The sequence below is a fragment of the Podarcis bocagei genome (assembly GCF_964188305.1).
Source record: "Podarcis bocagei genome assembly, chromosome: 9".
Classification (NCBI taxonomy): domain Eukaryota; kingdom Metazoa; phylum Chordata; class Lepidosauria; order Squamata; family Lacertidae; genus Podarcis; species Podarcis bocagei.
In genome coordinates, this window is record NC_138134.1 from 43,675,712 (window position 1) to 43,690,924 (window position 15,213).

The 15,213-nt window shown below is 41.0% G+C and overlaps 1 protein-coding gene across 8 annotated transcripts in view; it reads left to right on the forward strand.

The window, feature by feature from the left end:
- The window catches only part of INPP4B (inositol polyphosphate-4-phosphatase type II B), a gene marked incomplete at its 5' end in the record, with an annotated part of 266,775 nt that overhangs the window by 160,381 nt on the left and 91,181 nt on the right, over positions 1 to 15,213 (forward strand). For all 8 annotated transcript variants that reach the window (XM_081208335.1, XM_081208336.1, XM_081208333.1 and 5 more), the window contains 3 exons: positions 1,727 to 1,777; positions 5,236 to 5,315; positions 14,412 to 14,523. In XM_081208335.1, coding sequence (XP_081064461.1) covers positions 1,727 to 1,777; positions 5,236 to 5,315; positions 14,412 to 14,523 — 243 coding nt within the window. The remainder of the gene's footprint in view (positions 1 to 1,726; positions 1,778 to 5,235; positions 5,316 to 14,411; positions 14,524 to 15,213) is intronic.

Genomic DNA, 15,213 nt, shown 5'->3' on the forward strand with positions numbered 1-15,213 from the left:
GTCTCCTGCAAAGACCTCCATTATCAGGGATATAAGAGATCACGAATTATTTACTGTCGAAAGTATTAGTGGTAGAGATGTATGACCACTCACCGTCATCATCACCACCACCACCACCACCATCATTTTATGTCATGTTATAGGTGTGTTATTGGGACACAGGTGGCACTGTGGGTTAAACCACAGAGGCTAGGACTTGCCGATCAGAAGGTCGACAGTTCGAATCCCCGCAACGGGGTGAGCTCCCATTGCTCGGTCCCTGCTCCTGCCCACCTAGCTGTTCGAAAGCACGCCAGTGCAAGTAGATAAATAGGTACTGCTCCAGCGGGAAGGTAACCGGCGTTTCCGTGCGCTGCTCTGGTTCGCCAGAAGTGGCTTAGTCATGCTGGCCACATGGCCCAGAAGCTGTACGCCGGCTCTCTTGGCCAATAAAGCGAGATGAGCGCCGCAACCCCAGAGTCGGCCATGACTGGACCTAATGGTCAGGGGTCCCTTTACCTTTATAGGTGTGTCATTAGCTTCTTAAGTAAAGAAACTGAAGGCTGAAAAGGACTTTGTGGTTGAAAAGCTATGTTTCTTTCACTGCTAACAGCTTTTATAAAAGTGTACTGTCATGTAATAAACATGATGGTGCCATGTATCAGCTTTTGAAAATTCAGAGAGAGAGACAAAAAGTTCATAGTTGTATCTCCTTTTCTACCACATGGCATTAACAATGACAGACTTAGAGATTACCTGAAGAATAATAAAATGTATAAGGGGCAGTAAAGCTCTGTGTTGAAAAAGTCTTCTGAAAATTAATTTAACTATTCTCCATCAATTACTGGAATAAATATTATCAAAGGGAAGAGAGAAAGTTCTCTTGAAATTATAATCAGCAGAGTACAGGGTTTGGGGTTGTTGGTTTTTGTTTTTGTTTTGCTGTGATCACCCTCTTTTTGAGGTGCCCAAGGGCTGTTTGCGAGTGTTCTTTCTTTCATTCTCCAAATCATCTCACCAGTGGCCTGCATTTTTCAGTCTTCTTGAGTGCCTGCATTTCCTGGAGAAGACAACATGAGGCTGTTCCCTTCACTGGCCCAGCTTTGTATCCCTCCTGAGTTTTTGTCTTGGTGAATTGTGTCATTGAGGTTGATAATGCCCTTTGCTTACCTGAATGGAGGATGGAGAAGGATACAGTGTGTATAGAAACTAGCCTGCTGTACAAAAGGCAGAAGTTACATTTGTTGTGCTCTGGCCCTGCCTGCCACTCACCTGTGGCCCCCCAGAATGTTGCCAAGGGAATTCAACCCCTGGGCTCAAAAGGGTTTACCATTCCTGGTCTGTGACTTTCAAATATCATAAGCATGGCCAGCTATTCTGTGGCACTGGGATATGTGGCAGCCATGTACATACAGGAGTTGACCCTGCCATAGAGTTCAGCTTACACTCTTCCTTGCCTCTCCTGTGTTGTACATTTCTTTACTCTTCAGTTCAGTAGACTAGAGAGAAAACCAATTCAAAGGAAATTAAATGTGCATCATTCCATGAACTACTGTCATACTTTGGATGGCTACGATTTGCTGAGCACTTGCTAAAATGATTGGACACCATTTTCAAATGTGCTGATGATTTAATATCATGTGAGTGTCAGAAGATTGGTTTTTTTCAAAATGGATACCTGAAAATATCTTAGAATGTAGTAGGAAGCATATCCTAGTACAATAAAAGCCCCACTTTCTTTTTCTAGGTCCGCACCAGCATTCTGGCAGAACAGAAAGAGCCAAGGACAGATACTGGGGTAAGTATTAATTTCATTGATGAATATACATCATACTATTTAGTATACATTTTGCAAAGTTCTTATAGGTCTTTGCGTTCAACATTATGCTCACCAGATGTTTATGACCTGCCTTTGTATATGCAAATTCTGCAAAATATCTCCTTGTCCATAAAACTGAAGACATAGCAGTTCTTTGTCTTAGGATTTATACAAAAGGTACACTGTTGGTATGAATTGTTGATAAGTGGGTATAGTAAGGAAATGCTTTGTTGCTGTTTTTTTTATAAATTATTTTTCAATTAATAATATTCCAATTGGTAACAAATCAAATCAAATCATAATACAAACAATAAAGCATTCCAAATTAAATAAAATTTCAATGGGGCTTCCCATGTTCTGGGTGTCGGGAGAGAGTCTCTTTCCCTAGTTCCTGCATTCTTTTCTCTTGTTAGGAAATGCTTTCTTAAATGAACAAGGAAACATTAAATTACTTATTTTATTTAATAATGTTCCTAAAACTAATTATTCTGAAGCTGGACATTAGGTTATTGCCATACCTTTCAATATAGGTTAAAAAGTTCAGTCTAACCCTTTGAGATTATTTCAAGAATAAGTTATGCCAATGTATTAGGTTTTTTTTGCTGTTGTTTTTTTTTAGAATATTATTTATAGTATGCTGTGCCTCAGGATTCCTTCCCACTCCCTTTTTGTATGTAAGATCTTGGTTAGTTGGTTTATTGACCACACTATCGTAAAAGTGCAACAAGGCAGTAAAATACAACAACAACCCCCCTCCACAAAATTAAGATAAAATAAATAAAAATAGCAATTAAAGAATTAATAGATACTGACTGGTAAAAAGAAATTCACATTTCAAAGGCTGTCTGAATAATATAGTTTTCCAAAGGCATCTGAAAGAAGAAAGAGATTATTCTTTTTAAAATATTAGCTGATCCTAAATTGCTACCATAGTTTATTAGGGTGTTCACATTGGAACAATGCAATGCCTTAGGGCTTGTCTGCTCTTCCACTTGTCCCATGCCTAGAAAGGGTCTGAGCAGTTTTCCCCTTGCCCCACTCCTTTCCCAGAGAAAACCCACTCTAGCTCTAAATTGGGATAAACAGCAATCTGTGGAAAACCAGATTGCCATTTGTTCCAACTGAGCAGTAAAGAGCAGTTTTCCTTGGGGGGAACTAGTGGGAAAAGAGGAAGTGTGGATAGGCCCTATGTCTTCTTCTGACTCAGTGCCCTCCATCCCTTTTTCTAAACTACAGTAATTTCATCTCTGATTAGCATGCCTTCTTAAATTTACTGAATCTCCTAAAAGCTGACATGGCCAACAGCCTGGAAACTTAGCTCCTCTTTCCACAAAGTTCTTTTGAAAATGGCTTGAGTACCAATGGTAAATATCACATCGCTGCACATTCTTGCAGGGCGGTGGCGGTTCTGCCCATCAGAAGACATTAGTATGATTGCTTAGTGTCATGGACTAGCTGAGTACAGCAGAGTGGTGGGAACCCCCAGGGGAAGAAGAGCCAGGGGATTGGTGGCGAGATGATAATGTGTGGTCAGAGGGAGAAGTCTGGGAGGAGGGGTTATTGGAAACTAAAGAGGGCAACAGGGTTTAGTGAGCAGGAAGAGGCTGGGGCAGAGAGCAGTCCAGACTCAGAGGAGGGTGGGCCAGGAGGCAGAGATGAGGTAGACAGCTGAGGAATCCAGGGAGTTTCCTCTTGCTGTGACCCACTCCCCTCCCCCCTGGTCTCCCAGAACACAGAAAGGAATGAAGAGGGTAGAGCAACAAGATACAAGACAATAAAGCCTTTGGAAAGGAACCAGGGGAGGAACCTTAGAGAGCAGTGGATATTTGGGGACCTGCAATCCTTGCAGCTACCTCATTGGGGCAAGACCTACTGCTGCAACCACTAGTACTGAGCTGTTTCGTTTCTTTGAATAGTTAACTTCACTGACATTGGGTGCTTCACTGTTTTATTGCTGACCTAAGCCTGACTCCAGCTCCTCACACTTAGTTAATAATGGAGCAATGGCTCAAACAATCACACAGGAAAACCTTGTACAGAAATGTGCTCTATTTATCTTGCTAGTTTCTCCCCCCTCCCCAATTGCTTGTGTTCAGTATTGCTTTTCTATTCCTGTGTGAGAGCAGTAAACAAAAACAACAAAAGCGTTTCCGTATTCATATATTCTGGTTAGTTCAAAGCCCATGAGTATTTGGGACTCATTATTGACTTTGTGGGTGTAGGAGAGATTGAGAAGTATTCCTGTGTCCAGGGAGACTAGAGGGGCCAGAAAGACTAGAATACATTCCTTAAGAACCACTCTAGAGGCAGATTCTACTTAGAAATAGATTAGTACTGTATAATAGAAGTGGTGGAAGCTTGCGAACCTCTGGGGCATGAGCCAGAGAAGTAAGTTCTGTAGGCCAATGCAAGACCCTATAAAAAAGAGGGGCTGGTAATCCTCATATGAGCAAGTTGTGGTATGACACGTTTGAATTCTCCATATAGTCAAAGATATCAAAAAGGTTATGATGGAAGCAAGATTTTAAACCATACATTTGTGGAGTGGGAACTGAAGAGGACTATTGCTATACCAAGCATCTTGCAACCAACACACACAAAAAAGCCAGAGATCTTTGACAAGTTAACATTTAAAATTGACTAAAAATGAAAAATGTGAAGAGGAAGAAGAGATGAAGATGCATTCGTTTTTGTTTTTTTGCACTGAACAGTTTGCTTTGCACAAGGATGCAAATGGCTGCCACTGGTTCAGAGGCACAGAAAAATGTAGGTCAATATAACTCTTATCAGTATAGTTGGATGGATACATTTCCTTGCATCTGTACTAGAATTAAATTGGCCTTCCTGGAATGGAAATACAGAAATGAATGCTTCAAACAGTGTGATGAACTGGAGAAATGTAACATTGCTATTAATATCATGTTCTAAGTGCTACATAAAAATATCTCTGGAAAACAAATATGCTTATATTTGGCAAATAAGGATGATAGTGCCTCAGGGTTTGAGAAATTATTGTAGCAAGAAGAACAGCCTTAAGATTCTGCAGATTTAACATTACTTGTGATATAAAAACCCCATGAATAGGAAAAAATAAGCCCTGTACTGAAAACAAAACATTCTTTTTTATAGCTGTACATGTTCAGCATCCTATTTGTCAGGCTGTCATTCTGTTTGCTTTTTTATGAAAAAGAGGTTCTTGCCTCAGCTTTACAAATTATTGATAATAGCGTCACTGATCTATGAAGGCATTCCCCCAGATAATAGATCAAGAGAATAGTTTCCTATTTAATATTTCTCCCTTGTTACCAAGGAAAGATTTGCTGGTGTGAGGTTAAAAGATAAACCATTACAGCTTGAGAAATTAAATGAAGGTGCTTTCCTTCTTCCTCTATCCCACCTCATCCCACCTCTCTTCTTTTATTCCCTTTGGTTTCTAGCGAAGCTTCCTGGGTTGTACTACATTTAAAGTAGGTGATTTGGTGAAATCAAAGGAGCAGCTACTGACACTCAGCCTGAGGTAGGTCTCTTGCTGTCAATAGCAAATCACGTCAAATTAACAACCTGTGACATTTAATGACTGTTGCTTGGCTGTGTTTTGAAACTAAAGGTATATATAATTGTCAATTTAATTTTATACTACTTGTTCCACAAGTAAATCTGTTCTCAAAGCATTTCACATAAAAATCAAAGTCTAAATACAGTAATACAGTAAACAATACATAATACTATAAATTTAATAATCAACAATTAGTGGTTTGTTTCATTTTGCTTATCAGATATCTGTCTCAAGTGCTCCCATTCTTACAATGCACAAAGCTTAAGTCAACTACAGGATATTTATGCATGTATTTTTGACCTGCGAATGTGTTTCATTTTATTTTATTTCGGCCTCTCCCTAACCCATAATGCTGCCAGTTTATTAAACATAGTTGAAAGTGAAATAGGGTTGTTGGCCTGCTTTCCCTTGCTTCCTTCTCTCCCCTCTTTGGGGTGAATTCCCTGCTCCTGTATCTGGCATGCTTTAATCATGGTTGAGCATTTCATAGGGTTAACCATAGTCGGTGTCATTGAACGTGTACCTCTAAACCAGGGGTCAGCAACCTTTTTCAGCTGTGGGCCATGTGGTGGGCCAGACTATATTTTGAAAATATATATATATGAACAAATTCCTCTGCCCCACAAATAACCCAGAGATGCATTTTAAATAAAAGCACACATTCTACTCATGTAAAAACATGCTGATTCCTGGAACGTCCGTGGGCCGGATTGAGAAGGCGATTGGGCCGCATCCAGCCCCTGGGCCTTAGGTTGCTTACCCCTGCTCTAAACCATGGTTAAAGGTAACAAGAAGAAAGTATGCAACAGTGGCACTTGGCCACAGGATGTTGGAAGAGATGGGTCTTTGGCCTGATATAGCAGGGCTGCTCTTATGCTGTATACAGTGGTGCCTCGCAAGACGAAAAGAATCCGTTCTGTGACTCTCTTCGTCTAGCGGTTTTTTCGTCTTGCGAAGCAAGCCCATTGAAAGATTAGCGGATTAGCGCTATTAGCGGCTTTTAGCAGCTTATCTGCTGATCGGATCAGCTGATAAGCGGCTTAGCGGCTTAGAAAAAGGGGGGGGGGAACCAGCAGGAACTCGCAAGACATTGTCGTCTTGCGAAGCAAGCCCATAGGAAATTCGTTTTGCGAAGCACCTCCAAAACGGAAAACCCTTTCGTCTAGCGGGTTTTCCGTCTTGCGAGGCATTCGTCTTGCGGGGCACCACCGTACGTGCTTCCATCCCATGGAACTGTTGGTTTGTAGGGATTGGGGGGGGTTGGGGGGTTGGTAATAAACAATAACTTGCTTAATTCCATCTGTTTATCCATACAGACCTGGATACATTTTTGGTTTAGGGACTGGAGTCTGAATTTGGGATTCATGAATATTTGACTTCTGCAAAAAAAATTAACAAATCAATTTTTTGCAGGGATCTATAGTGAATTGAAGCTAAGTTGCAAACTCATCATTTTATTTAATATTTTTTTAAAGGAGAATTAAGTTGTGATGATGGAGGAAGAGCTACACAATTGTTAGGAACCAGAATAGTACCCCATCTGGACCAATTGCACCCAAGATTATAGGACATTAATTTAATACAGGCTTTTATATTATCTCTTCCCCTTTCCTCAAAGAATTGGACCCGATAACTGACTAATCAAGGAAGGAGCTGTGGAGGCCAGATGACTCACATCTTAGCTAATAGACATGTAAAAATTATCTATATTCTGGGCTCTGCTACAGCAGTGATGGCAATGAGTAATTTGTTCCTAACAGCTGCAATTATGTCTGCAAAGTGCCATCTTATGGAGTTCTTCTTGGTGATTAATGACTTGGTCAGTCAGCGCTATATCTACTGAGATGCCAATGAGTTTAGCATCTCCTTTGCAGGCAAAAGGATATGTATTTGACTGCTCTTGGGGGCTGCTTTTTAAATACACTCAGAATTTGAGAGGCTGGGGACACAGTCTTGGCCTGATTATTAGATCAGTTTCAATTGGTTTTGCCCTCTCTGAGTGATGAAAGCAGCTGGAACAGGACCTCACTACTTGCTAGCCAGGATAGATATATGCCCGGTGAGCTAATGGTATCCCACATGTGCCCCAAATTCAAACTTACTTGATTTTCAATAATAACAGTAAAAATGGATAGCTATGTATATTGCTTCTACTGCTGTTCAGTTCCAGTTTAAATACTTGATGGGTTTTGTGTGCTGCTTAGGCCAACAGATTTTTTATTACCTCCGGTAGTACATGTTTAAGATATATACATCTTTATGGGCTATGGTTTAGCGGAATAGCACATGGTTTGCATGCAGCAGGTTCCAGCTTCAACCCCAGACATTTCCAGATAGGGCTGGAAGACACTGCCAGTCAGTAAACACACAGTTAATTGGACCAGTGGTCCAACTCAGTATAAAGCAACTTCTGCTTTATTTTTATTTTTGAGATACAACATGAAATTGAGAAGCTGTGGTTCAGAGATTCAAAGAATTCAGAGAGCATTAAATACGAATCATATTATGCATGCTTAATTGATGGCTAGGCTTTCAAAACACCTGCAGGTTTTTTTTTTTAATGCATGTTTATTCCTCAGGAAATGCAGTTAATATGGGGCTTCGCACTCTTTCTCTCCGCACAAATCAACTTTATTTATTCAGTTATATACAGCTAACATAGAATAGTTGTTTCTGGTAGTGACAAGCCAAAGTGAAGCAGATGGGTGTCATCTTGGCTCTATATACTTGGCAAAACATTAGAAAAGTGGAGATGAACTTTGGCAAAGTGTGTAATAGCATTTTATATTAGGGTGAACAAAAGGAATAGTAAAATCTGTTCAATGACATTTTATTTATCACTAGAACTATCTGGAAGCAGAAAATCTGCAAAGGGTTTCACAGTTTTAATTGGTGGATCTGCATGGAAATGGCGGTTTACAGAATGAATTAAGGATTTTGCAATAAAAATAAAAACCTGTTCTTTTCATCAAGGATTGCTGCTAAGAGCGATGTATATATTTTATTAGACTGCAGGATTTAGTTGTGTGTATTGTGTTATGAGGGAGGGTAATGCTTGTGAAAGCCTGAGTGTCATAACTCAGTAGGAACATGCAAATATGCCATCAGCTTTTCTTTTTTCTCTGGGTTCCTGAGTGGAGTGAGTGGAATAGTGATTGGCAACAGGGGCGTGTGATGGGATTCTGGGCAGAGTTAGAGTGAATGACAGGTAGAGTGTGCTGCTTGGAAAGCGAAAGTTCAAAAAGAGAGTGGCCGGGGAGACGAGGAAAAGGATGAAGTGAGATAAGAGAGAGAGTGAAAGCATATGTAAAAGAGTTAGCATGGCTGCTAAGAATACGTTAGTTATTGTGAGATAGGCTACTCTGAATACTCCATATAAAGTGATTCCTTGCTTCAGGAATCTTGTTCTCCAGGTTCCTGTTCGGGGAAAAGGAAGTGAAATCTTAGGGCTTGCATGTAACCTGGAAGCAAGAAAGAGCTCTATTAGGTGGAAGGGGGAGTCAGTGGACTGAAATACAGTGGTACCTCGGGTTAAGTACTTAATTTGTTCCAGAGGTCCGTTCTTAACCTGAAACTGTTCATAACCTGAAGCACCACTTTATCTAATGGGGCCTTCCGCTGCCACTGCACGATTTCTGTTCTCATCCTGAAGCAAAGTTCTTAACCCGAAGTAATATTTCTGGGTTAGCAGAGTCTGTAATCTGAAGCGTATGTAACCTGAAGTGTATGTAACCCGAGGTACCACTGTAGTCTAAAGGAAATCAACAGATATGTGGCAGATTTCAGTGAAACTGAAGGAGGCAAAAGAGCAGCAAACTAGTATGGAAGAGAGATTCTACAATGAATAATAATGATGATGATGACGATGATGATGATGATGATGTATTTATACCCAGCCACTCTGGGCAGCTTCCAACAAAAGGTTAAAAATACATTAAAACATCAGTCACTAAAAACCTCCCTAAACAGGGCTGCCTTCAGATGTCTTCTAAAAGTCAGATAGTTGTTTATTTCTTTGACACCTGATGGGAGGGCGTTCCACAGGGTGGGCGCCACTACTGAGAAGGCCCTCTGCCTGGTTCCCTGTAACTTCGCTTCTCAGAGTGAGGGAACTGCCAGAAGGCCCTTGGCATTGGATCTCAGTGTCAGGACTGAATGATGGGGGTGGAGATGCTACTTCGGGTATACTGGGCTGAGGCCGTTTAGGGCTTTAAAGGTCAGCACCAGCACTTTGAATTGTGCTCGGAAATGTAGTGGGAGCCAGGGTAGGTCTAAATTATACAAGAGTATTGCCAGATCCGTGTAGCGCTTGTCTGAGGCTTGGGGTGGAAGTCCTGTTAGAATAAAATTATGAATAAAAACAAAAAAAGCTGGTCCCTGGCAGGGCCCCTTGACCAGCTTATCCTACTGAGACAGACTCTCCTCCTGCAAGAGAGGGGAGTGGTTGTGGTCGGGAGCCGGACTCCGCCTCAAGCAGGGGGCGTTAGCCCCCTGCCTCCCACTCACCTGGCTGGTGCCCACGCCCACGGGTAGGCACCCAACCAGGTGCCTGAGAGGGGGCGTGTTTAGCAGCCTAAATTGCTGCGGCACCAGCCTTCCGGCCTTACTTTTTGTTGTCCCGTCGCGAGTCACCCACCCTCCACTCCCTTAGAGCTCAGGGTCTCAGTTTTCTTTTGGCCTTGCTATGGACCTTAGGTTGGTCACCCTGGTTGTCTGGGGGGCCTGGTAGGAATTTTTCCATTTGGCATTAGGCTTTTTGTTTTTTTCGCCTACCTCGTAGCAATCGTCACAACTTTCGTGGTATTGGTGGGTAGGTTAGGCATTGGAATAATGTGTTGTGGTGTGTCGAAGGGCTAGGTGTGGCCATCGCCTGCGCCTTCAATTTTGAGTATTCCATTAAAGGAATCCGGCAGTCGTGTATTCGTGGCGGGAGGCCTTGGCACGACCCTCGGTGACATCAGGGGAGAGTTTATAGTTGGATTAGCATCAACAGGCTCCACCTACTGGTGAATAAACCCCCCTGTTTTAGACTCACCCCTCTCTGAGGGGGTGGAGTCAGCTGACGTAATCCAATGCCTAAGCCAATACCTTTTCACTTGCTGTAATCAATAAAGTTGTGGCCTTTTCTTGCCCATTAACCTTATATCACGTGTCCTTGTGTTTTCATTCCACTACGCGGGGATCGGGTCCTTGAACCACAACCAGGACAAGTGTATCAACCTCCCCCCATACCTCTGCACAGATCTGAGTATTGCTAGTGAATAGGGGGAGAAATCACAATAAATTTTCTCATGTTTTATAGGGGTTGCACAGATTTCTGAATGGGGCAGGTGAAGTTAAGGAAAAAAACATAGGATTGTTTGGCTGAGATTGAACAATCAAAGGCTGTAATGGGAAAAGAATTGAAGGAAATGATTTAGCAAGCTGAAGAAAGTGTTGGACGATGCAATTTTGTTTTGTTTTGGTCACCAAGTATTAAGTGAGCATCTTAGGGGAGGGGCTGTGTTTGTTGTGTTGCTCCATGAGCTTGCAGACAACTTTGATTCAGAGACTGTAGATAGTAACTTTCTTGTGGTGAAGGGGGAAAGCAGACTTTAGCATTGAGAGCCCATCCTCCCTTGAGAGGGATTAAAGCCCTGAGGAAACAGCTGCAAAAGCAAACCCAAATCCTGTTGAAAGTCTGAATAACTGCAAAGCCAGCAAAAGAGATTGTCAAATTCTTGTTTATAGTTGTGACAAAGAATTCTGTGTTACTTTCAAGCCTGCAACCAGCCAAAATGCAGGGGAAAAAACCAGAAAAGGTAGTTGTGTGTAAAAATCACAAGGAACAGTTCTGATTCAGGGAAAAATAAACTCTTCCAAAAGTGGTAACAAAGATTAATCAGAGCTATACAAAAAGTCTGTGGAAAACGTAACACAGAAAAGCCTAACCCAATGCAAAATTCTTACAAGCAGCAAAAATGAAGGCATCTGGGAGGGCGTGAGCCCTGCTTGTGTGAAAATGAGATTAAGCTAAGATGGAGTCCAGTGAAGAATTAAATATTTCTGTTCCACCAACACATCTTCCTGCTTGCTGATATGTTCATTTTCTTCCCTCCTTCACTTACAACTGAGATTTGGTTCTGTATTGGTAAATGGCAGGTCAGGAGAAAATGTTTTGAATCACACAAATTTACTGCACTATGCTGTTCAGATACAGATTCTCTTTGTCTTTGGGCAACTGACAGGTGCTCTCAGGGTCTTATCAGAACACTTAGCCGTTGGAGGCACTGGTGTATTGCTCCATGCCTTGGCCAAAACCTAATAACCATAGCAACCATATATCTGTCTTTTTCCTCATTTCACAAGGCAGGGAGCCGTACTTTCCAATGGGAAATAGGGTATTTATAAGCCACAGTACTGAACCAAGTGTTTATTCCATTCTGTTCCATAGCTGTGTAGAACTTGTCCTCAGTACGCCTGGACTCTAAAAACAGCATCAAACAATGGGAACAATCTCAGACAATAAAAAGACAAGATGTATCTGCAGGTGTTTTTCTTCCTCTAAGTATCCTAGATGATGGCTTTTCTCAGTTGCATTGACTGATTTGATCTGTTTACAGCTTTACAACCTGTGGAATAACTCTCTTCGTATGGGCAATGGCCATATTTCTGCTTTCCATATACTTCTTGATTGTTTTCATGCATGAGGATAGCAATGGCAGTAAATAGAAATAGAAATCTCGAAAGTCTATAAATGAAATTAAAAATATAACCTATCGCTACAAAACCATTATGAAGGTGATTCAAAAGTTATTATATATCTCACTTACATTACAGTGGTACCTCGGGTTAAGTACTTAATTCGTTCCGGAGGTCTGTACTTAACCTCAAACTTTTCTTAACCTGAAGCACCACTTTAGCTAATGGGGCTTCCTGTTGCTGCCGCGCTGCCGGAGCACGATTTCTGTTCTCATCCTGAAGCAAAGTTCTTAACCTGAAGCACTATTTCTGGGTTAGCGGAGTCTGCAACCTGAAGCATATGTAACCTGAAGCATATGTAACCCGAGGTACCACTGTACTTATCTAAATCTTATGTTATGGTTCTAAGTGTACTCTAATCACGTCACTTCTGGTAATGCCTTGTGAACTTCTTGATCAAGAAATCATGAACATCTAAGTTGTTCCTTGTTAAATAAATTACCTATTCTGTTTGGTAGGAGTGGATGTGTTTACTGCAAAAGAGAGACAGAAAGAGAGAAGATTTCATTCGTAGCCTTATGGTATATGATTGGCAGGCTACATACAGTTTCATTGCCTCTGAAATTCATAGCAACCGACAGGATTATACCTGTGACAGTCTGTAATCCATAGTTTAATAGCTGAATATTTAATGCAAACTGGCAATGAGTCAGAAGTTAAGCATTTTCATCAAAACATTCTAATCTGCTGTAAACTGACATTTTTGACCAATACATCTGTTGTGGCAACTGGGCTTTTTAAAGGTATATGTGAGCTAGCAACCACTCTTCGTTTTTGCATATTCACATTCTCCTTGCACAAACAGATTGCTTGGTTAGTGAAGCCTCTTTTATTAGTGCTAGTTGTGAAGGGAGGGAGGCAGAGAGGTATAATAAGGTCAATATAATAAACTATTATGATTCAAATTAAAGGGGGATTTACCATAATAGTTTAAAACAGAATTGGGAAGCCAAAATGTAATCTGCATGATTTGCTAGTACAGATTAGCCAGTGAGATTTAGTCCTTTATCATATGCTACCAGTCAGGGATGCTGGGCTAAGAGATCCGCAGAAGTCCAGAGCTGTCATCTCTTATTCCTGCCTATGGTGTGGTGTAATAGCATTACAACCCACCTTATAGGTTCGGATTTTGGAAGACTCTTCCATATGCTAATTGATTGCTTTAATGTGGAGGACTGGGTTCTGTGTGCATAGTGTGCATTGTGATGTCATGAAATCAAATTATGGCAAAAATGTCTGATGTTGGTCTTGCCCACAGGGAAATGCACCCTCTCTATTCATAGCATTGAAATTCTGCATTCTATCCTTGGTATCTGAAGGACTGCATTCTCCTGCAGGAACCTGCCTGTTTTGTTAATATTTTGTCTAAAGGTGCTTCTCTGATTGCCACTGCCAGCTAAGGAACAATGGATGGCTACCAAAAAGGACCTTTTTGTGGTGGCACCCAGACTGTGGAACTCCCTGCTGAATGATATAGCTGCAAGACAACTTTTATTACTTTCTTTTAGGCACCGGTTGAATTCCATCCTGTTGTCTGGAGCCTGTTGCATTTGTACTACAGAAAATGACTCAGCTGAGATTTAAACATCTTTTTTGTTTGTTTTGTTTTTTAAAAGGTGTTTGTTTATTTAAAAGTGTTCATTTCATTTATAAATGAATTACTTCTGATATACATTCTGAAACCATGCAGACCGAATTACAGTTGGGAGGTTTCTGAGTCAGTAACTTACAGATTACAGTACAAGGTCCTTCAATACTGCTTCTTAACTCCACCCTTGTAGAGACAGAAATGTGGCTAGTTGCTGCTGATAAAATTTGTGATGTTATTGTTTTTTATTCTGTTCCGATCTGTACAATGATGTGATAAGGTAAAGGGACCCCTGACCATTAGGTCCAGTCGTGACCAACTCTGGGGTTGCGACTCTCATCTCGCTTTATTGGCCAAGGGAGCCGGTGTACAGCTTCCAGGTCATGTGGCCAGCATGACGAAGCTGCGTCTGGCGAACCAGAGCAGTGCACGGAAACGCCGTTTACCTTCCCGCCGGAGCGGTACCTATTTATCTACTTGCATTTTGATGTGCTTTCGAACTGCTAGGTTGGTGATACAGGATGTGTATTATGTGATACAGGATTCTAAATTCTAAAAGTGAGCCTGGATACGGGAGGCTTACTTTTTCACCTTTCGCAGAATTTCAAAATGCATACAGTGTAGGTTCATCTTCCAGTTTTCAGACCGAAGGAAATGGATTTAATTAATGATACTGCCACACCAGCAAAAAAATAAATCTCTCTTCCCTCTCTCCATTTTTTTTTCAGGAGTACGGATGGTGGGAAAACATTTGGCACTATAGATGTCAGCCTTGTGAAGATGGGGGAGACAGAGAATGGGGAGGCAGATCACATCACAACAGATGTGCAGGGACAAAAGGTAGGAACCCAGCTCAGTGCACAAATTAAATTAGAATGATCAGATATGCCAGATGCCTATGTATTAGTATGGTCACAGTAGACTTTTAAGTTTGCATTTGCAAATTAAAATGAAGGAACTCCTCTATAGAATAAAGCATGACGCCGAGTGTTCAACTCTCCCAACTAAAAATACACTGAAATGGAACAGGGTTTTGTTACAGAACTTTAACTCACATTTTGTTAGATCAAAATTACCAATTTAAAAATCAATCAAGCATAATTAGCTCAGTGTAAAACATTTGGATAGACTGTGTCCCTGTTTTCCACCCCTCTCAAGTGCTACTCAGTACAGAAAGCAAGTTTTAAATAATAGCCTTTTAAACAAAAAAAACCTGTCAGTTAGCTGAGGTTCAGTTTTGGTAGGAGTGCTTTGTTTCCAGCATTCTGATGAAGAATCGGTTTAATTTTTCAAATGATTCCTTTACTAATTTGAAAAAAAGACTCACCTTATGATTATCCATATTTGGACCAAAAATATAACAACTCTCTTGAATATTTTGATGCATTGCGCTAAGTGAGAATGGAACAATTCTTCCCTGGCTCAAATTAAAATTGAAGCGGTTAAAAAAATGGAGTTTGTATGTGAGCAATGTTCACTGTATTTGAAACAAGTGTTGTGAACCTGCCTAAAAATCATTTCTGTGCTAGA